At 36.2% G+C, this 25986-nt stretch overlaps 2 protein-coding genes and 1 long non-coding RNA gene across 8 annotated transcripts; 1 reads left to right on the top strand and 2 right to left on the bottom strand.

Annotated features, from left to right (window-relative positions):
* The first annotated feature begins 9241 nt into the window (after positions 1–9241).
* Positions 9242–15104, top strand: LOC113299568 (SUPPRESSOR OF ABI3-5-like). Of its 2 annotated transcripts, none has more exons than XM_026548604.1 (8): positions 9242–9463; positions 10477–10546; positions 12275–12599; positions 12684–12755; positions 12932–13104; positions 14032–14094; positions 14180–14356; positions 14482–15104. In XM_026548604.1, exons 2-8 carry the CDS (start codon positions 10515–10517, stop codon positions 14600–14602), a joined length of 963 nt encoding a protein of 320 aa, XP_026404389.1. In that variant the 5' UTR covers positions 9242–9463; positions 10477–10514; the 3' UTR covers positions 14603–15104. The 2 variants fall into 2 exon arrangements, with proteins under 2 accessions (XP_026404389.1, XP_026404388.1); XM_026548603.1 differs by having other exon boundaries at positions 10398–10546.
* Positions 15105–16114: 1010 nt separating this feature from the next.
* On the bottom strand, positions 16115–17392 carry LOC113295942 (F-box/kelch-repeat protein At3g06240-like). The gene is made up of 2 exons (XM_026544273.1): positions 16568–17392; positions 16115–16450 (listed from the first exon to the last, which is right to left on the bottom strand). The coding sequence occupies exons 1-2, from the start codon at positions 17390–17392 to the stop codon at positions 16115–16117; spliced, it is 1161 nt and encodes a 386-aa protein (XP_026400058.1).
* Positions 17393–19750: 2358 nt separating this feature from the next.
* Positions 19751–22776, bottom strand: LOC113299566. Of its 5 annotated transcripts, none has more exons than XR_003335117.1 (7): positions 22530–22776; positions 22148–22283; positions 21975–22059; positions 21741–21801; positions 21208–21493; positions 20882–21122; positions 19751–20470 (listed from the first exon to the last, which is right to left on the bottom strand). It is a non-coding gene; the product is annotated as an uncharacterized LOC113299566 (long non-coding RNA). The 5 variants fall into 5 exon arrangements; XR_003335119.1 differs by having other exon boundaries at positions 21382–21493; XR_003335116.1 differs by having other exon boundaries at positions 20882–21493.
* Positions 22777–25986: the final 3210 nt, after the last annotated feature.

Raw genomic sequence — 25986 nt, 5'->3', positions numbered from 1 at the left:
CTTAAACGAACACCAATTAATCTGAAAAAGAAAGTCTGATGAAGAGTCTGCAAAGCGTGGGTGATCAATCAAATGAAGATTCTGAAGAAGACGAGGAACGAGGAAGATGCCGAAGATCTTGTTAGGCTTATCTGCCTGTATATGTGCACTTCATTATTTTTCGCTACAAGTGATGCAAACGCTTTGACTGAAAAATATTTGGTTTCGTTCTTGATCTTGAGAAGGCTAAGAATATTTCATGGCCTGACCTCATCCATTCTCATTTAGAGAAAGAGCTGAATGAAAACGTGGAATCCGTAGAACGCACAAATGGTTGTGCTATTTATTTGTTGGTAAGAATCTATTTATTTGTTTATTCTACTTCAAAATGTTTTTGTTTTATGTGTTTTCTACATTTTGATAGTATATCTAATACTGCATATCAATATTTTGCAGCCATGGTTTGCGGAGCATACCCATTTGGTGGCGCCCGAGGATATAGTGACAGAACCTGCAGGAATGTATGTGCCAAGAGTGGCTAGGTGGAATCATACAAAGATATGTGCTGAGTTCCTAAAGGATATTGATCTTTCTGAGTATCAGGTAAACTTGCCGTACATATTTTGTCATAATAAAAATATATATTGATAAGTACATGTAGTTCGACATATTGATATGTAGTTATTAGCATATCAATATGTAGTAGTTATTAGCATATCAATATGCTACTACATATTAGCATATCAATATGTAGTAGTTATTAGCATATCAATTTGTGGTGATACATATTGATATGTAGTTATTAGCATATCAATATGTAGTTCTCCCTGTGTATCTAATAGAGAAAGAACTACGACATGTTTTTTTTTGGTAATATCTAATATGTAGTTGCTTTTTTACATTTATTTGATTTGTACCAGTTCCATGTTGATTTCAAAGACGAGATCACACACGAAGAAAGACAAATCCTTAATCGTATTTCAAGAAGGATTCAACAGGAAGCAAATGATGATGCTTTTTGTTTAGATGACAATTCCGAATCGGAAGAAGAGAAAGAAGAAAGAAGAAGAAGGAAGAAGAGAAAGAAGAAGACTCAGTATTGGGGGGAAGATTGGAAGATTAAATACGATGATTTGAGGAGTACAATATCTGCCAAATGGAGTGAATTCAACACAATGCAGCAAGAGGGCGAACCGGTTGACGCTTCAAAGCTTGAGTTCATGTTGCATGATATTTACCGGAAAGCTTTCCCTTTGCAGAGAGAAGCCATCCAGGAAGATTATGTTAGCTTGGGATGTACACCTACTCCAAGAAACCCCAATGAAGAGTTGAATGTGGACCAAATAGTTGAGAACGAAATGCAAGGTTCTCCGGAAGATCAAACAGATGCTAATGTCAACATTCCTGAAGTTGGTTTGTCAACACCGAAAGATCAAACTCATGCTAATGCCACCTCTGAGGTTGAATTGTCAACAACTTCAGTATTGAAGTTCCATGATGTTGAAGTTCCGCGTTCTGAGGTTAAAAATTGGGCTAAATCTAATTTGGAGCAAAAAGTCAAAGAGATACAAGAGAAAAAGGGCAAAGAAAACACACAGGTAAGTAGCATATCAGTACGTAGTCTAAGTAGCATATCAATATCTATCTGTTACATATCAATATGTAGTGGTATCTACCATTACATATTGATATGTAACAGTACATTCTTGTATACCACTATCTATCTGTTACATATCAATATCTATCTTTACTTATCAATATGTAGTGGTATCTACCATTACATATTGATATGTAACAGTACATTCTTGTAGTGGAACATATTTATATGTAACAGTACATTCTTGTGGTGGTAGACATAGCAAAAACTCAAGCTAAGTAGGTTTTTGTTGACAGTTTCAATTGATTTTTGCAGGTTGATCAACTTGAAGTTAGGCAGGAAGCAGCAAAGGAGTTGCTTACAACTATGCTAGAAACGAAGGCTTCAGTTGTAGTTAATTCGCAGAAATTTGCAGAGTATAACGCCGGATTGGCGGCGGAAGAGTTTCATTTGCTGGATGTACCTTTGTTTACTATGATGTCGAGTTTGGAACACATTGAAAAGCTGTCTATGCCAGATTTTATAGAAATGGCAAACTCTGGCATTGGTGTTTATGTCGAAGAGTTTGCAGACCTCCTTCCAGATAACAACGATGGTCTTTTTGGTATTAACTTACGAGAACAATTTGATAATCTGTTTGGAAGAGATTTGCGGCCTTTACAAATTCCATAAGAAACAACTGAGCAATAAGAACCCATTGAACCGAAAGATGCAGGTGAAGTTACAGGTAAGCAACAAGAATACATACCTACAACCAGTTCAAAAAGTCATTTGGAGGTTGCATCACAAGATCCTTTGGATGTTTCATCACAAGATGTTCTGGATGTCCCCTCACAAGATGTTTTGGAGGTTCCATCACAGGTGAATGATATGTACTAAAAATATCATTTTGTGTAGTTAATATTACACTACAAATCACTACATACTGATATGTATATCAGTATGGTAGCACTAGAAATCACTATACCATACAATCATATACCACTACATGCTTTCAAAAATGATTAGGTGATGTAACTATGTTTTATGCAATATATATATATTTACATATTTTTTTATGTTGATTAAAAAAGCAGGAACAGTTTAGCCCAAGCCAGAAACAAAAAATGGTAAAAGTGAACAAAAAGCGCGCTTCAAAGCCCGAAAAGCAGCAGGTAACAACACCCACCAGACCTGTTACTCGTTCCCATCCTGCAAAGAAGGTAGATGATATTTATGAGAGTGGAAGTAAGTTCTCACCATCATATAAAGGACCGAAAGCTGCTGCAGCAGAAGCAATACCGCTAAACAAAAAGAGAAAGCTTAAATTGCGCAAGTATTTCCGGAAACTGACTAAATCACCATTCTATAATGACATGAACGATGAACAAAAGAGTACTCTTTCCACATACATCAATAATGCAAAAAATCTTAGGTGAGTTCTCAATTGACACTTTTATATTGATATGTACTATTAGTTTGTGTATGTACTTTTGATATACATACATATTTGTATAAAAAATACTGAGAAAGACATATCAGTATGTACTGTTACACAAAGAATACTAACCTTTACGTCGTTTATTTTCTAGCTCAATTGCTTGGAGAGTGGGAGAAGGTGGTCTTTGTGTAAGTGGAACTACAGTTGATGACTTGGTGCAGAACGATTTATTAGAACAAGATCTTCTCAACTACGCACAATACAAGCTTAACACCAAATTTCAGAATGAGCAACCGATGCACGAAGTATACAGGAAATACTTGCCTGTGTTGCATCTGGATCCGTCCGCTTGGGTAAGTTGTTATCTTACACTGCATATTTACTACAACACATATTCAAAAATTAAAAAAGTATGTAGGGGTAGGTACACTACATATCGATATTGCATAAACAAAATTAGATATAAACTATTTCAAGTACATCCATGTTTTCAGTACAATGTCGAGTTCCCGGATAACCTCAAAGGAGCAGCACATGATTCTGTTTACAAACCAATATTGGCGATGGATGAAAGTATCAAGAAGATTCTTGTACCAATGTGCCACCACAATCTTCATTGGACGCTACTTGAGTATGACTGCGAAAAAATGGTGTTCAACCACTACAATTCTTCTAAGGCTGAATGGGGAGGTATTTGTTATCCACACGCCTGCAAAATGGCAGATTACATGTACGTACCTATCAACGTGTATTGCTGGAGAAGAACAAAGTAACAATGAAGAATGTAATAGTGAATGAATGTGAAGCACCTCAACAAGGGGGATCGCCAGACTGTCTACTGTTTGTGATGCATTTTATGAAGATGAAGTCAAAAAGCAAATATGTGGGAGTGCCTTTGGGAGATGATGAAGAAGTGCAAGCGAAGATTCGTAACAAAAGGGTCCCGTTAGCATGCAAATTGCTGAAAGCATCTCCACCAGAAATCAGTTGGCAGATGACACAAAAATAGTCTTACTTGCTAAAAGTAATCTGACAGTACATATCACTATTTACCTATTTTCTTTTCTTTTTATTCTTGGTTACATTTCATTTCATGAGTTCAAGAATGTTCAAAAACATATAGCTTTTCCAAACATGTTTTTTTTGGTATATCTAATATGTAGTGATTTTTAATTTGAATTTGGGTTTAACTTTAATGTAGTGATATTTCAATTGTGTTACTTAAACATGATTTTGTGTTGTTGATACGAGGGGGCGCTGCCCCCTCGACCCCCGTGAAGATGGTGAATCAGCTGGAAAACCACAAAAAGTTTAAAACTAATCACAATTACTAAAATGGTGAATCAGCGTGAACATATCATAATTAAACTAACCACTACATATCAGTAAGTACTGATTGTTTTCTTTAATATGTACTAACCTGATTGAAACCACAAAAGTTTTTGTGGAATTGTAATTATGATATGTTCTAAATAATCTTAGTGGAAGATGGTTAAACCACAAACCAGTACATATTTGATTGTTTTCTTGTTACAAACATCTAGTATGGTTACACTACAACCACTACATATCAGTATGTAGTGGTAGATACTAACACTACAATACTGACATGTAATTTCAGTATGTAAATACTTCACTACTGGTGATAGATACTGACATTTTGATAGACTTAACAACATATTTCATTATTCGAAAATAACTACAATAACTACATTTTGATAGACTTATAATGTTTCAAAAACCAAAAGATGTTCTAAGAAACAACAAAAACAGTATTTTCAGTACACTTGTAATGTATGTACTGTAAATGAAATACTTATTAACCAAATTCAGTTGGTACTGACAAAATCAAAAAGAAAAACGGTATAATAGAAAAAGGGCTAGAGGAAAGAATTGTGGAAAAGGAATCTGGCAACATCATCGATATAACATTCTGCTGCACGTTCAAGCCTGTGATAAAAGAAAAAGAGAAATCAGAACACTACTTGCTTAAAAGTACATTGTATTGTATCATACTTACTTAATTAAGACATTAATATGTATTTGACTGAAATACATACCTGACACAAAATCATTCTTCAGAAAGTTCATACTGTCGGATAAGATTGCATGTTGCCTTGTTGTGATGAGTCTTCAAATTACAGTTTGAACACTTGACAGATTTTATACTAGTCTCATATGCAGACTTAATACGTTTCCCCTTTTTCCTGCCTGGTGGAGCCCTAATTACTTCTGCTGGGAGAACGATATCGTCTACGTGATACTCATCGGGCCTGTGAGAAAAAATAGTATCATATAAATAGAATGAACCACAACTACATATGAATATGTACACGGTATATTGTTCCTGAAAAAACAAATATCAAAAAATGTAGTGGTATCTACCATTACATATCAGTATGTAACATCCATATGTAAGTAGGTTTATGTTGACAGTTTCAATTGCTATTACATGTGTAAGTGGTATCTACCATTACATATTGTTATGCAAAGTATGAAAATGTACTGATTAAAGACACATACCTGTCGTGGTTAGGAACGGGTCTAATAGCTATTGAATATAGCTTACGAAAAGTGGTAACTTTGAAATAATCTTCAACGTAATCAAGAATCCTTCCTCCAGATATAGTAATAGCTGCAGTAGCGTGCGAGCATGGAAAACCATAAACGCGCCATCGTTGGCAAGTACAAGTTTTTCTCTCTAGATCTACCATATGAGATCTGCACAGTACATATTCATATGTTATTTTTCAGTACACCTAATATACACAGTACATATTAATATGTTCTCACAGAAACATGGTACTTACAAAAAAGAAAAAGAAAGTAAATAACATTCAGATGATAGAGATTAGGGGTAAACGCTAACCTTGGAGAATGCACTTCATAACGATTAGCATCTGACTGGCTAACTTTCCAGGGACGGCCAATTTGGATGTGTAGTTCAAGCAAGGCTGATACGTAGGGGTTAGTAGTTCTGGGTCCATCAAGAGACTCTCTTCACGACGTTCTAACATCATTTCCATCATACGTATCCTACACGACAAGGGAATAGCAAGTCTATTATACTAAAAATATATGTAGGTTAACAAAACATATATGCTAATACTGTTACAAAAAGAAAACTAATATAAGCTTGTACTGTGACTAAGGAAACTGATACAAACCTGATCGAGTCAACGAACGCACACGCAGGTAATTTCTTCTCTTTGTTAATCCAGCTATTGAACGATTCAGCAACGCTAGATGAAGTGTAACCATAACTACAGCCCTTGAAGAAAGTACTGGACCAATTTTCTTTTGGAATGTTGCGGCAGTAGTCAACAACCCAAGGCCTTCCCAAATTAACCATTTCTTGAAGACCTTCCTCGTATGTTGCAGGAGAAAGAGCATATGTCGCCTTTCGGAAAGCATCAATCACTTCCTTATCCTTTTCGTCAGACTTTGCGATAGGTAAGTTTTTGTCCAAATGGAAGTAACAATATCTTTGATGAGAATCAGGGAACTCTTTGGGAATATATTTAACCAACCCTTCACCTCGGTCAGTCATAAAAGTGATTGGGCGATCATCATTCAAAGCCTCCTTCAGTTTCTTGAAAAAACATTCCCAGCTGATATTGTCTTCATCGGGTCCTAAAGCAAACGCAAGCGGATAAAACCCTGCAAAAAGGAATTACTAGTTATGTTAAGCAACTAATATTGACACTACATATTGACATGCAGTATGGTTTACCTCTTTGTTGATATGTGAAAACCTGACACTACATAATGGCATGTTAAGCAACTGATTGACACTACATTTTCACATGCAGTATGGTTTATCTCATACTCAGTAAGGTCAATATGTAGTATGTAGTATGGTCAATACTCATTGTCAGATAGTGAAGTAAGGTCAATATGAGTGATCTAACTACCAGACACTACATATCAAAAAAAAAAAAGAACCAGTTACCTTAATTGCCATTAAGACATGTTGCTGCCATGAGACCTCCTTTAAAAGTTCCAGTGAGAAATGTACAGTCACAGAAAATCATGGGACGACATAGTTTATATCCCTCTATACAAGCTCCAAAGCAAACAAAAAGTTTGTTGAATCTTTTTGTAGCATCATTGAAATCGAAATCAATAAATGACCCAGGGTTTGTTTCCCTAACAACATTCACCCACCAAGCAAGATCAGTGTACGACTTCACATCATTACCAAAAATCTGTTTATGCGACAACTCAATTGCATGATATGCGTGGTGATACTGGATTTCGATGCCACCACCAACTTTAAGATAATATATGATCTCTTCTGGTGTTATGCGAGGGTTGTGCATGACCATCTCATGAATTAGACTGTTCATGAGTTTTTTTGTAACTCTTGGTTCTTCAACATATAACCACCGCCACAGGAGTGCCTTCCCACATATTCCTTTATCTTAAAAACATCAATAGAACTACCAATGGCAGTTGCGTGAAGCTTCCATGAACAACCTTTCACACTACATACGGCGGTGAATCTCTCAAGGTCATTCTTCTTCTTAATTACCTCATATCCAGTTCTCATGCAGTATTTTTGGCATGCTATACGTACGGCATCAACACCACCATAGAATAATTGATCTGTATCATCAAAAATCTTATCCCAACCATCTGAAAAAAACACTCTTGGGGCTTCTTTACCTTCTTTCAAATAACTATTCTTTGCACTGACAACTAAGTCTGCATTACTGTCAACTTCCATACGCCTAGATGCGCCATTTGAAATTACATCCACGTGCAAATCAAAGAAAGCTGATTTCTTTGAAGAATGTAATGCAGAGATGCCCTGGAGTGTTACATCGGCAAGAATAGGAACTATCGCTTGATTCTGGAAATAGTTAACCAGAATAGTCGATGGAGTCAACCAGCTCCACATATTACAGATGCAAAATTTCAAATCCTCTAAAGTTGAAAACGATGTAACCTCATATGCAAAATGATATTGCTTATGGTATACATGAGAATAGATGGAGAAGTCTGGTTTAGGAGCAACGTCAGACATGTTAACCCTGTAAAAAATGACATGTACTGAGATGAAGAAAAAAGAGTCTTTGTATTGACATGCTATAAGCAGTACGTATTGACATGTACTGACTCATATTGATATGTATTGGCATATACTGCAGGATGAAAAGAGAGCATGTTATATGCAGGACGTATTGACATGTACTGACTCATATTGATATGTATTGGAATCTACTGTAGGATGAAAAAGAGCATGTTATATGCAGTACGTATTGACATGTACTGACTCATATTGATATGTATTGGCATCTACTGTAGAATGAAAAGAGAGCATGCTATATGCAGTACATATTGGCATGTACTGACTCATATTAATATGTATTGGCATCTACTGCAGAATGAAAACAGAGCACGCTATATGCAGTACGTATTGGTAATACATACTACACGATCTGTCTAATGAAAATACAAAAAATCAGATTACAAAAAACAGAACAGAAATCATAAAAAGAAATCATACCTTGTTCGAATCTGAGAAAAACCTAATTCGAAGCTCAATTACCTAATTGAAACACACAAAAATCACGAAAATTACTTAAAAAACGAACGAAAATTACTTCGAAACTGAATTGACATTGTAAATCATCATAAAACAGAAATCATAAAACGAAATCATAAAAAGATAACAATGTACATCATATACAGTTATCCTGATAGAAATCGGATCAGAATAAACCTAATTATTCATCAAGATTTTTAGAACAACAGCAGAAGAGGATGATTGAAAGGATAAATACCTTGGTTCGAAGCTCAGATGACCTAATTCGAAACTCAGAAGAACCTAATTCGAAGCTCAGATGAAGATGATTGAAAAACAGTACCAGAAATTGATTCTATCCAAAATGCAGAGTGAGAGAAACCGATCTGAGAAGAAAAAAGAGGAAAGAAACTGACTTGGTTTTATTTCGTCACTTTGAGTTGCAGAATGGTATGTTGGGAATATTTGAAAATTGGTCTTGTATAAACCGCACGTGGATGGACTAGGGGATAAAGTTTCTGGTTGTTTTTGAACCAGAGGATAAATCAATTATGGAAGTGGACTAGCCAGTAACCGATTCCCTCATTTCTGGACTAGCCAGTAATTCTTAGGTTAGAAAAAGAAAGGGACCGCGGCCCGACCACATCGTAGCCGGGGCGCAGCTCCGGGCCTCCGGCTAAACCCAAATTTTCCCTCAGAGTTCCCTCCATTTTCTTACCTTAAAACCCTAGTTTCTCCCACTTTATTCCTTTCGAACCGCTTTGGTTACTACCTTAGTCTCTTCTTTTTCTCGGTCTAGTTTTCTTTCTGAAACCCTAGAAATTGAGAGTTTTAGACATTTTTCTTCAGAATAGTAGAGGTGGATTTCTACTCAGAGGAGCTAGTTAGGAGTTCTTGAGATTTTTCGATTTTGCACTTCTTCATCAGCAAGCAAAAGGTTGGTTCTGTGTTAATAGTTTGTAATTCGTGAGTCGTGATTGATTCCCCCTGAAATGATAGTTTTTGAAAATGTATACTGGCTTTTGTTTTGCTTATATCTAGTAATTTGATCTTAGGTCGTTCTTGTTGAGATTGTTTCATGGGATCATACACTCATTTTGCTCTGATTAGAATGGCTGAATTATATAACCAAAAACATGTGTGTGTCTGTAAATAGGATAAACTAGTATTAGTGTCATTTTGTAGGAAAATTTCATACCATGGATGAGTTATCATTTGAGGACTGCTGGTTTAAGGAGAACTCCGGTTCAAAATTGGAGTTGGTTTTCTCGAAATGCTTATTTAAGCATGATTTTAATAGGTTATTTGCTTAGGATGGCTATATTTCTGAGTCCTATAATGCCGTCAGGTGATTAATGACAATGAATTGAATAAATGCAAATAAGAATGCGTTAGAGGCCGAATCCTTATTACTTGTATTTTTTCTCCGTCTTAAACTTTCAGCCCAAATTGTATTAGGAAGGTTATCTACCTGGAGTTTTGTTACTCTATTTCTATCAGCATATAATCGTAGTATATTACATCAAAAAACAAATAAACAATGATAGTATAGCTTACAAGATTTGTTTCTGTCTTGAATCATTTTGTGATTGTTTAGTGGTGGAGAGGACTTCTCTTTGGCTTGTTATGGTAGTTTCTTGGCATTTCGGGGCTTTTGTTTTTTACTTAGATGGTTGTTGTTAGCTGGTACCCTTGCTAGTAACATGGACTTGTATAAGACCACCATTAGGATACAAATGTAAACATAGATGTCAATCTCAAAATTGAGTGGTTTGGGAAACTAGTCTTGGAATCAATCCTTCGAGGTTTCAGTAGACTTAAAACTGTACTATCTAATATGTGCTAATTATACAGTGGTTTTTGTATATCAGGTAACCTGAGGCTTATTGACATGGCGGAATTTAAGTTTTATTTGTGAGCTGCCAGTGATATCCAATGTCTGTTAACCAGGGTCCTACACTTGCTGCAAATCACCAAAGAAATCAAAGATGCGGGTCAAGATCGATCGACTCTCCTATAGGTAGGTTTCTATGTTGTAATGAGTTCTAACCAGCCAAACATTTCATTAAACTTTCTATTGATTTTTCCACTTGTGAGACTAGATCGACCTTTAAATGGGAACATCTTTTTCAAGTTTGCCGTTGAGCACAATTTCAAAGAAAAATAATCTGCCATTATTTTGACATTGTTTAAAGCATTAAACACTGTAACGCTCATATGTCTATATGGCCGCGCTGTATCCAGATGCTTATCCAAAGTTGAATTCTGTAGTTTTTCATTTCATGATGAACCGAATTGCAAAGAGTAGTACGTGGTGAGTTGCTTTTCTTTTCTGGAAAAAGCTTACAGAAATTTGGATATGCTAATTTACGGATATAAGCATCTTGTGAGAAAAGCGGTAGCAAAGACCATCTGTGCAATCAAAGTTTCAAAAAAGGATTTTACTAATGATGCACTGGCAAGAGTATAATCTTATTTTTATAATCTACATAATACGAAATACTACTGCTGGTGGATGGATGAATTTTTTTTTTCGCAATTTTCTTTTAACGTATTCTGGCTTTTCATAACTTGTTGGGTTACTTTTTTGTTCCGTTTATGTGTTTGATAATCACTGAGACTTTGGCTTAGAAATTTATCCATAGTATTAGTCTGTCAATAAATTAATTTATTGTTCAGTGCGGTGTAGTTATAGTTTGACATGCAGTGAGCATATTCAGTTACTCGAATTGCTCATATTTAACCATTCTACAGGTGAAACATCAAAAGTGATTAAGTAGCCTTGAACTACACGGTATCTAGCTAGATCATCGCACAAATAAAAAGTAGGGATTGCAAAGAAACATAATTCTCTGACTGTTCCCTTCTTGCAAAAGATGACTACCACGCCCTGATATTCACAGGTGTTTGTTAGATTTATAGTTCAATTATGAAATAATATTGGGATTCATGATGGCGTGGTATGATGATTGAATGAGCAGAGTCATCTTTTAAGTATAGTGGGTCTAGGTATTAGCAAGTGTGAACTGGAATCGTAATTCAACTTGTGTTTCGATTGAGAGTTTCCGTTAACAATTAGGTACTGCTAAATCTTCTTTTGAACAAATCATTCTGTAATTTAAGTGGTTTCAACTTTAATTGTTTAAAATCGTTTTCCATCGTTTAGACCCTGAAACCATTAGTGCTACTTGGAATGGCCTCATTTAAGCTACCATTAGTTTTGGAGTCGCACATCTGAGATATTTTGAACTTGAACCGTGGTTATACATACACTAAACATGTTTTTCATAAAAGGGAAAAAATTTGGAAGCTCAATAATGTTACGTACCTTTGCTTCATAAGAATTAGTTTTGACTTTTGTGACTTTGCAAGTTAGATGAACTTAGCTTTTCGCAAACAAACTTACTTTATCTTAGAAATCAGGATACGCTTTTTGACCTTTATCCATAACAAGTAAGGATTATGTTCGGCAACATAGGTTCTCTTTTTTTTTTTTACATAACCTGTTGCATACATTTTTCCTTGTTTTTTCTCCTAGATATATGCCTTGTAGAGTTATAATTCAAGGTTACTATAGTGTTCTGTTTTGGTTACTTTGTCTCTGGAGCTGATTGTCTTTAAGGTCCGCCTAGTACGTCACTTAGATCAAATGGTATCTATCTTTATGTGCCCCAATGTGGTCACTTTCCTACGAAATCTGAACTCAATTTTGTCATTTTTTGGTGGTTTTTCCCCCTTATCTTTATAGACGTGAAAGAGATTACAATTACGGCCGATCTAGATATGATTCCAACAGTGACATAGGCGGTAAGAGGGATGTTAAGTGGACGAGGCGTGATTCCAGTGATCATGTGCGTGATAAAAAAAGTTTGAGTCGGGAGAGAGATCAATGTCCACATAGAAGGTACAAACGATCTCGATCTTCTGGGCATGATGACCGTCAGAGATCAAGGTCTCCTCAAGTTTGCACTCGTGGCCGCAGTCACCAAGACAACTATGGCAAAGACCGATACAATAAGAGTGAGGGGCGCAGGAGTCGGGATGACAGACAAAGTCATGAATATTCTTCAATAGTATGATATAAATTATGCATCATTGTTACCTTGGATATTCATAAGTAAAATACATGCTGATTGTATTAGCGTTTCCACTTGTAGACTCCAACTGCTACGGTTGAGGTGAAGGGTTTATCGAAACAGACAACTGAGGAAAATATTCATCGGATTCTAGTAACCTCTACCAACTTCCAACTCTGAGTTCTGCTCTCTTATATGTCATTTGACTCACTTGTGCTTGTATTCTGCTTTTTAACCAATACTTGATAGGAAGATTTTTGTTTATTCTCGAAAGGTAAAAGTTTTTGGCTTAATTATTCACCTTTTAATTTGAGTTGCTTCTATTATAGGCGGAATGGAGGCCCTTTCTGCATGTCCGAGTGATGAGAAGAAGGAAATCTAGTGTCTGCCGCGGAATTGCTTTCATTGATTTTCCATCTGTGGCAGAAGCTCAGAAGATGATGGATGTAGTTGGAGATTGCGGCCTCGATGTTAATGGGCAGAAGCTGTCTTTTGAGTACAGGTACATGTTTTGAAGAATGTCTATATTAGTTCTCTTGACTTTTCGATTGATCATAAAGGATCACAGTTTTTTTATTTCACAGTTGCTTTAGAGTTTGGGGTCTGCCTTGAACTGAATCTCTCTCTATACGTGTTCATTTGCATTACATTTTACTCAACTTGTTGACTCACTTCTCGCTGTCACTGAACACCAAAGCTAGATTGGTAGATGAACCTTAGGAACTGGGTGCAGTTTACTTTGCTTGAACATGCTATTTGGTTCCTGTTCTAAATTGCATGTGGAGAAGATTAATAAATGTGGTCGACGGTTTGTCTTATAATGACAATAAATATTGAGGTGTTTGTTCTTTTGCCTGTGGGAGTCAAGAATTTATTTGAGTGCAACTGTTCGATTGGATGGCTGATAGCGTCCCTCTTTCTCCTTGCCCTTGTGCCCTGTTGTGTTATGTAGTGTTTGCATACAGTGTTAGTGATAATCCATCCAATCTTAAACTTCATCTGAAGCATGAGCTAATTTACAATGTTGACATGCAACTATATGCTTTAGCATTCGCAAAAGCGTAATCAACACAGCAAATGCCGTTGTTAATGACACTGCTGGAGAACCTAGATTGGAATAATGTTGCCGGAGAAACCCCAGATGATATGCACTTGTACTTTGATATTGTTCAACTGTGTTGTTTTGTTTGGCTTTCAATTTTTAGATTACGATTAAGTTACTACAACAAGAACAGGAACAACAACATAAACAACGGCAACCATAAGTTCATTAAGCTACGATTATGCACTTGCTGCACTGCAATCCCTAGTGTTTGTTTTTATTAATTTTTGTCAATTTATTTTTATTATAGACTCAGCATTGTAGCCGACTAACATGGGAAATATTTAGTTATTATAACTGTAAATGGTTTTTCTTATGATCAACTAGAAAAACAAATGATTATGGAAGAAGGGAGTGTGTAGCAGTTACTTCGGAAAACATTGCGGCTGTGTAAGTTTTTTTTTGCCTCAGTTAAATGATCCATAAAAGTTTGAATACGCTCATTTTGTGTTTCCACATTCTTTTCGTGCTGCAGCCCTATTGTAGAAGAACTTGAGATTGGTAACCTCCAGCCTGACTCTTCGTCAGATTGTATTTCTACATCTATCTCCCAAGAAGATCTTGAAGAACTAATGATTTGTATCAAGAAAGATCCATATTTGGAACCTATTGTGGAAGATATCGAGATTGGTGGTCCAATTGTAATGATGAGGTATTAAGTTGTAGGTTTTGTCTACATTTTAGTGTTTAATAATAACTTGTCATTCTGGAACAATCATGCATTTGTTCTATTTATTGGTTTTCTTTAACATAGCTTGATTATTTACTTGTTTTCAGGTACTTGAATGATTCAGAGGTTCTGTACAAGTTGGGGCATGCTATGGGTTTTGGAGTTTCAGGGGAAGTTGACACAAAGACCACTATCCAGACCAGCTCATTGATGAACAAGTACTGCTGACAAGTCATGTATTAACTTTGACTGAGATGGCTCATCATATTAACATATACAGACAACTCAAAATAATAGTAAAATACAAGAAAGCGAAAAGGAAATCATTGGTTATATCTGTGCCATAAGCAAGCTATATGTGAACTGATGATTACAGTGCAGTTTGGCATGAGAATTTTTTTTGTTGTAAGCAGAAAAGATAATTGATTAATATTAAGAAACTGTTACATGACTTGCATCTTCCTGTAATTGTGAGATTATCACAGGAGGAACAGTATCAACCCAAGTTTCACTAACTTTATCCACCCTAGCCAATTTAGATAGTTTGGCATGAGATGCTTATGGTGAATGGAATCTGTACAAAGATATCTTCCTGTAATGGAAAGATTGTTAGTGTTTGTGATGCTTAAAAAAATTTATCTCGCAAGTCGCAGTATGAAATACAAAGGTACAAAATGAAATTCTACACAGCAGTTAAAAAGGAATATCCCCATGAATACCACAGATCATGTGAATTTACCTACCAAAATAAAATCTCAAGACTCCAGAGGGATTTATGTTCCTCCTTGTTCCAATGACAACAAAAAACCTCCGCCGCCTCTGGGCTTTTCTTAACTAGAAAGATTTTATTTTAAATGTTTGCTTGGATTTTGAAAGAGCTGCAGTTTGATGTTAATTGCATGAAAGCCCTGCCTGATACCATCCTCGCTGCCGGTGACAGCAGCAGCTATACTGATCATCCCAATCTGTCAATGGGATATTTGAAACATCTGGTCCAACACACTTAGCATTTGCTCAGAAGGCGTTTACAGAGAATGAATCTGGTGTGGAGAATTATAGCAAACATTACTGGAATAAAGAACAAAAGCAATGCCGGAGACAATATAAACTGTAACTGCTGTTGTAATAATGTTGCTTTTGGTTGATGCTCTTATTCACTACACAATACCTACTGAGCCAGTCGGAGACACCCCAGTTGGAGGCTAACTTTTGATTGATCTCTTATGTCAGTCTAAAAGACAAATTAAAATATGCAGAAGAACAAAAACCAAAAGAAACATCCCATCCTCAACCTTTAATAACAATAAAAACAACCAGTTCAAAAGGAAATACCTGACCAAAATCAAACCTATCTGAGAACCTATGACCCATGACTTTTTTACCATTACTTAAGCAAACTAGGCTGCAGCCATTAAATTTCGATTACTCTCACCTTCAAGAGACTGTAAGTCCTTGGTACAGTTTTGGAGTAAGGATCGTTTAGTAGGTCAGCAGCGGAAAAATAATTCTATGTAGTCACATCATGATCCTAAACTAATGCTTGCCGCTTTCTTACTTGGAGCTATTCGCGTTCCCCAATAATTACATACAGCATCGGAGCTTTCACTCACTTCCTCTTCTCTATTAAAAGCAGACGAGCCTTGCTTGGATGACAGATTTGGTGTCTCTACATCATTGTTCTCTACTGGGGCATGGGATGAATCACAAATAGGACACACAAATCTTCATAAATGGGGCAGCTTAATGTCTTGTAGCACGCCTCGTCATGGTTTTCCTTGACCTAGCAGCACCCTTCATCTTGGTTCTCCTTGACCTAGGCATCTCCACATACGTACCCGATTTAAGAGAATCTATGCTCTCCACATAAGTCACTAGATTACTTCCCATAGTATCATCACAGATGCGAACATTTCTAGTTGTATTATTCCTCTGATCATATAAAACTAAATCCTGGTCCGTTTGTATTAGAATCTCGCCACTTTCCAGACACCATATCGGCTTACACAATAATCGTCGGGTCAATGACAGCTGGGTACACGTGAATTGCTTGGTCCAAAATTCTCTCACTCCATAATCCTGCATCAACCATAGATCTACTTTGGAACATTAAATGAAAGCTAAACAGAGGTGGTCTCGCAACACTGCCACATTTTTACACACTCTTCTATGAATTGGATAGTTCATAGTTCTTACAAGACTTCTTTCAGGAAAACTCAAACCCAGGAGTCTCTTACTACTGACATCAAAAGAAACTATAACTTCAGCCGAAGATTTTTGATCAGTGGTAGTGCCTAACCAATGAAGAGCTCCCTTGAAAAGTAAACCGTGAGTTATATCAACAGGAAACGAGTAAGGGACGGGGGTCCGAATTGTACTCCATGAATCTGAACCCAATGTATAAACTTTAATCTCGAAAGAGCCAGCATATTCATAATCCGTAACTGACACCAACTGGTAATTGTCAATACTGTTATCGTAACCAAACCCATACCTTATACTGTAATAACCATCACATATGGGTAATGATATTTTCTTATATTCTTTAGTTGCAGGGTTCCATATACAGACAATATCCTCCTCCTCCTCCATTTCAGGAGACAGGCGGATGCCTAAGCAAATCAGGCCATTACAGGAACCCCAAATATCAACTACAATAGTTTCCGCTTTTTCCCTTTTTTTGGTCCATGCAAGGCTTGCCTCAGCTTCAAAGGGGAAATTCATCACAACGGCTCCTCCACAATCAAATACCGACTGTTGTGTTGATGTTAATGATAATGAAGACATTGATTCATAGTCAATAGAGTGAAGGGTTCTGTTTTTAGAAGGTTCTTGGTGCCGGAAATGATCTACCATGAGCCTAGGGTTACTCTTTTGAATAGAACGATTAAGGTGACTCTTGATAAATTCAGGTTTACTAAGTAGAACACGCAAGGGCTTGCATACACATCTACATGCTAAAATGGAATTCACTGGTAATCTTAAAAAGATATTTACCTGAATCTCTTCCGGTAGAATCATCATTGACATACCTTCTTCTTCTCTTCGGAGGGAAATCTTCTCTTTAAAGGGAATTAAGGTTTTCAGAATTGAAAGAATCCAAAATTTTCAACAATGAAAGAGTCGACAATTTCAAGGGTTCCGCTTTGGGGTTTGAGGGTTTTGATAGCGAGGATTTCTTCCTTGTTCGTTTCCAAGAGGTGAAGAGGGTGTTTCAAAGTCTGGTGGTAATACATACGAAGCCCGATCTCTTTAAAATTGGTATTGTACTATTGTATGAGGGACAAATTTCCTTAGAAATTTCAGGGGTGAGCCAAACGTCTGAATCCGTGGATGTTATGTTATCCAACCCGATCTGTATTTTGACTGATGGACACCCGATGGGTATCTCGGCGGATTGAATGCGTGTGGATTTTTGAAACCTGCGGACATTGGATATTCGATCTTCAGATAATGTTGTATTATACATATCGATCCGCGAGTTATAAAATGGGTAAAGGTTAATTGCTACGTATAGTTTCCTACTAAGAGCAGGTTTTATGGTGGAATCCAACTTATTCCAAGTGTGGAAAAATCATGGAATGTCAAGTCTAGTGGCTTTCAAGTTGGGGCTTTTCACAAAAAATTCAAGGAGGGTTCCATGGTTTGGTGGAAGGGTTCGTGGAATCCATCTAAACGCCAATAAGAATAGCGCTAAACGCAAATAAGATTGGCGCTAAAAAAACGCCATCAAGAATTGCGTTTTTTTTTATCCGTAGATTTAAAATGAGTTGTTGAAATCTAACGGCCGAAAAAAAAAGCTTCATTCTTAATTGCGTTTTTTTAGCTCCATTCTTAATTACGTTTTTTTAGCTCCATTAAGAATAGCGTTTCTACTATTCCACCATTACACTTGCGCTTCCATCCACAGTTCCAAGTGTTGAGGTGGCGTGGAAGATGGAAGATGGATGGATTCCACCATAAGACTTGCTCTAAGATCCGTCCAAGATCTTTAAAATGGGTATCAATTTTGAATTGATCCGAGGACTTTGTATCAATTAATATCCAAATTTTGGTTGTTGGAAGGGCGTTGCATTTCTTTTGTTACTAGTGTCTATCTCGTGCATTGCACGGGATTAAGTTAATTGAATTATTCTTTGTGCTGAAAATGTAGAGACGGGTTTCATCTACTGCGTCAAAATGTGAGTATTGGCAGCTCGGACAGTTGTAGCCCTAACTGAAACAACTGAGGTGAAAATTTAGTTCCATTTAATTGGATTATTGCTTGAGCTGAAATTGTACCGGCAGATTGTCGACCAATCTTTTGTCAATCCTCGGCAAGCATTTTGAAGTTGACAACTGACACATGGTTTACTACGTGCGGCCTCAAGTGATCTTAGTAGTTAGTACGATAAGTTTTACATTTGTACAAAACCCTCATTGTCTAACTTATGGATTATAGATCATTGATACAATGATACTCATACTATGCTCTTTTCGTATACATTGGCAACGTCTCTTTGTCCATCGGAAAATAGTATGCTTATTCCTTCGTCCTAAGAAATATATGGCCTGCAAAACCAATTCATCATGACACTAATAAAGTGTACAAAACAATGTCGAGTAGAATTTTATTTCGAAAGAAACATGTTATTACTCTGATCACAGTATTTACAAATGTATCACAGCTTTACCAGAAATAACACGGAATACACTTACAACTGCTTTAAGTTTTAAATTATCAGTCAAATGAGGACCAAACAAAGGACAGAACCTTTCTCAACTGTATACTAACAAAAATGGCTCAAATGAAATCAAACTGGTCTCCTAGAACAAAAATAAACTCAGTAATTACTGTGCAACAACTGTTGGATGGAATGAATATTTACCTGTGATATCACTAACAGTTTGGAACATGCATGACAATACCATAGGGTAATAGAAGAGATTACTATACTACTCCCTCCGTTCTTTTTTAATAGGCCAGTTTTTATAAATAAAAGTTTCAAAAAAATAGGTCAGTTTCCTAATTGGGGAAGTCAAATGTTATTTTAATTTTTTGGGACCACTTTTCTCTTAACTTCTTTTGATGACAAGTGTCATGTGGACCACTTCACTTTACTTCTTTTGCTAACAAGTGTCATGGGGACCATTTCACTTCACTTCTTTTATTGACAAGTGTCATGAGGACCACTTTCAATGATTAGTTCTCTTAATTTCCTTAAATTTCGCTAAAAACAAAACTGGCCTATTAAAAAAGAACGGAGGGAGTACATATAATGGTAACGTCTTTGGTGGTCATAGTAATCCAACTCCTCTCATTTCGCCGTGACCCCGCTTTTACGTACAAAACCATCATTTCGGTGCCTGCTCATGTTGCAATATAACAGGAAGCAAGTATTTGGTAAGGAATAGAAATTGATTTCCTTTTTTTTCTTCTGCCAATAGTTTCTTTAGTAGAACCCAAACTACAAACAAAAAATATCTAAGTGAGTCAGATGCAAGAAATTGTTCGAATCTTTTTGAAACGGAGGGAGTAGTTCATCACTGCCTTTACATCTACCCCATGAACTCTAATTTTATGCGACCAAAAAAATCCCACATTTTGTTCCTTCCATGTCAGAATAAGAAAATCAAAATCAACTCCAACTTTTTACGCCTTCCGCTCAAAGAAGATGTAATATTCTCTCATTCGATAAAGAGACCAACGACACTGGCAGCATCCACCCATGCTCATGTGTTCCATGGCTGTCAGTAGAGAGACGTTTGACATCCATGACTTCTGCCTTATGTCTTCGATCTTAGCCTCACTTACCATCGAACTTGTTGTTTTCGTAGCATTTGCTGAGCTACCATGTTTTACAACATGTGATGTTTGGTGACCTAGCATATTGCGAGGAGTATTTTTTCTCCATGAAAAGAATAGTTGCAGTTCTCCTTTGATAACTCTCTGAAAACCTTGTCCACTTTATGAGGTTGTTGCTCAGGTGGCGGTATATCAAGACCCATCAGACATGCAATAACACTGGGGGAACGTCGTCCGGAAATTGATTTCCTTTCTCGTCTTCTGCCAATAGTTTCGTTATACATGTTCCACTATTTCTCCTAGTCGAACCCTGTCTAAACTCAAACCCCAAAAAAAAAGAAAAAAAAAAGATCAAAGTGAGTCAGATGCATGAAATTAAAGTTTCTTTATCCATGTTCCACTATTTGGTTTTTTCGTTTCCTTTTCCATAGTGTATTGTAAGGATACCTTGCACACACACTTAAGTAGATTAAGCACAGCATTGAAGTATCCAACTTTGAACACAAAAAGAAAGAATGAGATGCGAGCGTAACAAAATCAATATTAAACAATAAAAAATTGATGTAAAGAATAAGAGAAAACACACCAAAGGAAATTATGATTTTCTTAGACATTAGTTCCTGATGGTTTGATGATTTCTGGTCTAGATAGCATACTAACGATCAACGAAGAAAATGAATTCATAAGGAAACGCATAGCAATTTTTCCATTGAATGAAGAATTACCTGATTTTTCTGGCAGGGGAGATGCACTGTCAATCATGTTCACTTCTTCTGATATCAGCGAGAAAAATTGGTTTCAAAACCTGTAGAGCCCAAAATCCAAGGCCTAAAATCATTCTCCAGCCGTTCTTCTCATTATTTAAGCCTTGTAAACGTGTCAGTTGAACGAACAAAGTGGTCGATTTTGTCTGCAAAAAAAAAAAGCTTTCGCTTACAACATCAACATGTGCATGGTAGAGGGAACCTGCAAAACAAACAACCAAGCAGATCAGATGAAAAATACTAAGCTGCGATTGAAAAAAATCGTAGAAGAGAAGCAACATGGAGACCTCTATTAAAGTCTCTCATCTAAGTCTGCACCTTGTCCACTAAATCTGAAGTGAACCTTATTTTCCATTTAAATTTTTTAGAAGAAAAAAAGACCGATTTAAAATTAGCCAAAACAAAATCCTGAAAACTTTTAACATTAATGTAGAGATAATACAGCTAAGAGAGTACACCACCTCTCTGCACCTCTAGAATTAGCTCAGCCTTACAAACATTTAATTATCCATGATCATGTTCAACCTAGCTCCATCTAAGAGAGAGTACGCCACCATTTCATCAGATAAAAATCTACAGAAATAACGCCAAAGATCTCTTTTATTACCTTGTTTGGTCAAACAAACAACCAACAGAAAACATAAAATGAGAAAAATTAAGAAACAACGATTATACAAACACGATCAGCAAGAGGTGATGCAACAACAACCTAAACAAAGAACAATGTTAAGATTTGCAAAACTCGATTTATGTATAGTAAGACCTGCAAAAAAAAAGGCCTTCGATATGACAACAGTATTTGCAAGAGTGATTTTGATACCTTCATATATTGCTTTCCGTATGCTCGCTTACAACAGCAACATGTGCATGGTCGAGCGAACCTGCAAAACAAACAACCAAGTAGATCAGACGAAAAATACTAAACTGCGAGGGAAAAAAATCGTAGAAGAGAAGCTACATGGAGACCTCTATTAAAGTCTCTCATCTATGTCAGTAGAAGGACCTCCGAAGCAAATAATAATCAGAAAGACAACTAACAATCATCAAGTATTACCCTGGCACTCCTTCACAGAGGTGGAGCAAGCCATAATTACAGCTGCTGACTGCGTATGCACACCGTGATTCTCAATTTGGCTCCCCTATGTGTCAGTAGTTTCCAATTAATAAAATCCAACTACTAAATATCATAATTAGGGATATACACTGATGTTAAACAATTCAATTTACCTTTGGTTTTGAATCGGTTCATGACCTAGCTCCTCCTAAGCCTTAAACTTTACATTTTCGTTCAAATTAAGCAATTTCTGCTTTAGCGTTACATTCTAGATTAATCCCAACTGTGAACCAACATTAATTGCTGTAACTAACAAAAAATAAAAAAAAATGAGTTAGTAAATTATGCAAGGGTTTTGAGCTGGAGTTGTCACAAATGCGATTGACAAATTTCGGAAAATAGATAGAAGAGAGAGGACTGAGGAGAGAGTTACGTCGAATCAGGTTATTTAATAGACCAAACCCTAATCTATGATGGGTTTGGTTTGAGAGCGCCCACTTATAAAAAGTAAAAGAAAAAAAGAACACTCAAAGAAGAAATCTGTAAAAATCGTACCAGATGAGAAGAAAAAGAGATCAAATGAGAACAGGGGTTTGAGGGCTGTGTATGTTAGTGGGAGGGTATTCAAAATCCCCAAAAACAGGAATAGAAACCCTACATTCCTCTGGTCCAATGCTAGACACCATTGTATGACAACAGAAAGGGGGAGAGAATAGATTGGGAAAAAGGAGGAGAATATAATCGCTTGAGACGGCAATGAAAAGAGAACAAAAAAGAGAAAGATATTTAAAATTAGGGCTCTGGTTCTCAAGAAACTTTTCTTTTTTTCTTCTCTTTCTTTTTGAAACATATTAAAACCCTGGGTATTGATCACTTACCCAATTAGTTCGTCAAAATTTACCGAAAATATTTCAAAACTCTAGATTCTTATTGGTCAGGGGCCAGGAGTTCTAGAATTCAAGCTTTTGCCCTGACTTTCAATGTGAGACCAGCAATTTGTACTCAAATTATATATACAATATTAAAACCCCGGGTATTGATCACTTACCCAATTAGTTCGTCAAAATTTACTGAAAATATTTCAAAACTCTAAATTCCTATTGGTCAGGGGCCAGGAGCTCTAGAATTCAAGCTTTTGCCCTAACTTTCAATGTGAGGCCAATAATTTGTACTCAAATTATATATACAATGTTGTAATTACTTAGATTTGGGTAATCGAAAATTTAAACTAAGTTATATTACTCTTGTTAACATTGATGTGATTTATTTATTTTTCAAATCCGCATACCCACCCACAACTAGTACACTCATGCGCTCATCGAAGGTACCAAATCTGACGGGTTATGGATTGGACATGGGTGAAAACCTCAAATCCGCCATTTTGATGGTTGGAAGCGGGTGATGCCAAATTCGCATCCACCCATCTGTTGCTCACCCCTACTTAGAATACATGAAAAATTCAAGTTTTAGCCACTTACCTCCAAACTCGCATAATTCATGGGGAAAAGAGATCAAACTAACATTTTAGTATGAAACCTCATATATAGGCTTAGAGATCAACAGACGAGATTTCCATATGAAAAAAATAGAGTTACGGGTTGGCAATTTCAAAAGCCTATTATCTAAAAAAAAAAATTAATCATAATGGCTAAACTGCTCTCGTTCTTGTTCATTAGTGTTAATCATTTATTTAAATCAGATATTTCATTCAGAGCAGTGTTATTCCGCACGACCTTGCGGGATGTTATCCCGCTTAAGCGGCTTCTTTCCCGTTAGATCATGCTAAAACCAGATCTAACAGCCTTGAACCCTTTAGGGGAAATGGTGGGTCATATCCTGAAAGTGGTGGGCCCTTTCCTGAAAGTGGTGGGCCCTTTCCTGAATGTGAATCTAACCATTGATTTAATCATCCAACGGTAAAGAATCCGCTTTTGCGGGAAGCCATCCCGCAAAGTCGTGTGGGATAACATTTGTCTTTCAGTATTATCTATTAAATTAAATTATGATTTTAACTTATAGTCAAAGATTGAAAATTAGAGTTGGTATTTTGAAAAACCTTTGATTTTGATTCTCTCGACCAAAATTGGTGATTCCAGTGAGAAATTTGAGATGGGTGAATCCATATATGACATATAAACAAAATTTTATATAACTCATGATGAAGATTTGAGGATGACTGACTTATTAGCTGGTAAAGAGTTTTTAACCCAAAATAATACTCACTTCGTTCCTAATTAATAGGCTGGTTTTGTTTTTAGAGAAAATTAAAGAAATTAAGAGAACTAATCATTGAAAGTGGTCCTCATGACACTTGTCAATAAAAGAAGTGAAGTGAAATGGTTCTCATGACACTTGTCAGCAAAAGAAGTAAAGTGAAATGGTCCACATGACACTTATCATCAAAAGAAGTTAAGAGAAAAGTGGTCACAGAAAACTAAAGTAACATTTGACTTTCCCAATCGGGAAACCAACCTATTTTTTTGAAACTTCTATTTATAGAACCCATCCTATTATTTAGGAACGGAGGGAGTAGTAAATTTCTACCAAATGAAGGAATAAAAATACAAAGTGAAGAATCAATGAATAAAGATAGTCAGGTATAACTTTAACTTAGCTCCAATGTTTTTTTATTACTCAAAATTGTTGAAAGTACGTAAAAAGATAGATTTTTTTAAAGATTTTTGTCAAAGGGAAAGCTAAAATATTTGGGGGAAAGCTAACGGTCAGTCAAATGTGTTTGGCCTTGACTTAATTAGGGTGCAAATATAAATTTTTACTGAAACTCATCCCTAACCTTAATTTTTCCTCTCAGGTTTTCACCGTTGCCATCACATGACAACAATGGTGATGGATCTTTGATTAAAGATAGTTAGAAAGTTGCGCTTTGGTATTTTCATTTGTAAAGAATCGGATTCGACTGCCAAACATATGCGCATTCCCTAATTCGTATATACTAAGTCTCGCCAATTAAATAAGAAGGGAGCTTCAGGATCATTTTGTTTCTTCCCGGTAAAGACCGAATTGTTGATCAATCCAACTGAGTGTTAATTCAACTGAACCTGATTGAGCCCATGCAATATGTAAAATAGATTGTAGTAAATAGCTTGTTGTCTAATACCCCACATCAAAGCAAGTTATCGGCAACACCATCAATCGTACATTATCCAGTTTATCTGTTGCTTTCTATAAACACAAAAATATTGTAATTTGTGAGTGATGAAATTAAGGACTAATATTTGTAAATTTACCATTCGTTTTCATCTTTATTTTCTTGGAATAGTACATGGGTTGTTCCTACATATTTATCATGTATATGAATCTGATCATTATCTTATCATCAACCTTCATGATGAATTGATAATGCATGCATGCCAAACGGAAACTAGATCACATCACCGCGAACAAAAGTACGAATATCAGATGGCATAGGTGATCATCATGATCTTATTCCATGCGTACTGCTACGTATATAGCCCATCTGGTTTCGACCAAATGTTCAGATTCACTCGATATAGTGTCGTAGCATTTTATATCTCTGAAATTGATAACTCAATTGATGTTGCCGACAAAGTAATAAAGAGGACTATAAAGTAAGAAGAATGAATCACAGTAAAATGGAGAGAGAATCTGAAGAAGAAGAAAAAGAACGAAAAAACAGTAACTACAGTCATCTTGCGATGGTAGCGAGGAAGAATTAACGCTAGGGATGAGTTTTAGAACGAATTTAGAATTGCACTCTAATTGAGTCAAAGCGAAACACATTTGAGCAAAAGTCAGATTTCCCCCTAAATGTTTTGGCTTTCCCTTTAATAAAAATCTTTTTAAAAGCTTTTCATACCTGTGTACGACCATGTTTCCCAACTGTAGGATAGTATTATGGTTAAGAAACTATAAACTCCTAAATGTATCTAGGTGAAATTGCGGAAAAACCAATCATAAACTCTGAAAAAGCGTGGGTCTAACAACCACACCCAATATTTCGTTCGACAATCTGTATAGACTAACTCCAATA

The sequence above is a fragment of the Papaver somniferum genome, chromosome 7 (genome assembly GCF_003573695.1).
Source record: "Papaver somniferum cultivar HN1 chromosome 7, ASM357369v1, whole genome shotgun sequence".
In the NCBI taxonomy this organism is placed as follows: domain Eukaryota; kingdom Viridiplantae; phylum Streptophyta; class Magnoliopsida; order Ranunculales; family Papaveraceae; genus Papaver; species Papaver somniferum.
This window is presented reverse-complemented; position numbering and strand designations above follow the sequence as displayed.

Bases quoted from the DNA above. Each gene is read 5' to 3' on its own strand.
- LOC113295942 (XM_026544273.1), bottom strand. From the start codon at position 17,392: ATGATTCTACCGGAAGAGATTCAGGTAAATATCTTTTTAAGATTACCA. The intron at 16,451-16,567 runs GTAAGAACTATG...TGGTTGATGCAG, and splicing joins GTTTTCCTGAAAGAAGTCTT to GATTATGGAGTGAGAGAATT.
- LOC113299568 (XM_026548604.1), top strand. From the start codon at position 10,515: ATGCGGGTCAAGATCGATCGACTCTCCTATAG. The intron at 12,600-12,683 runs GTATGATATAAA...TTCCACTTGTAG, and splicing joins GTCATGAATATTCTTCAATA to ACTCCAACTGCTACGGTTGA. The intron at 14,357-14,481 runs GTATTAAGTTGT...ACTTGTTTTCAG, and splicing joins GGTCCAATTGTAATGATGAG to GTACTTGAATGATTCAGAGG.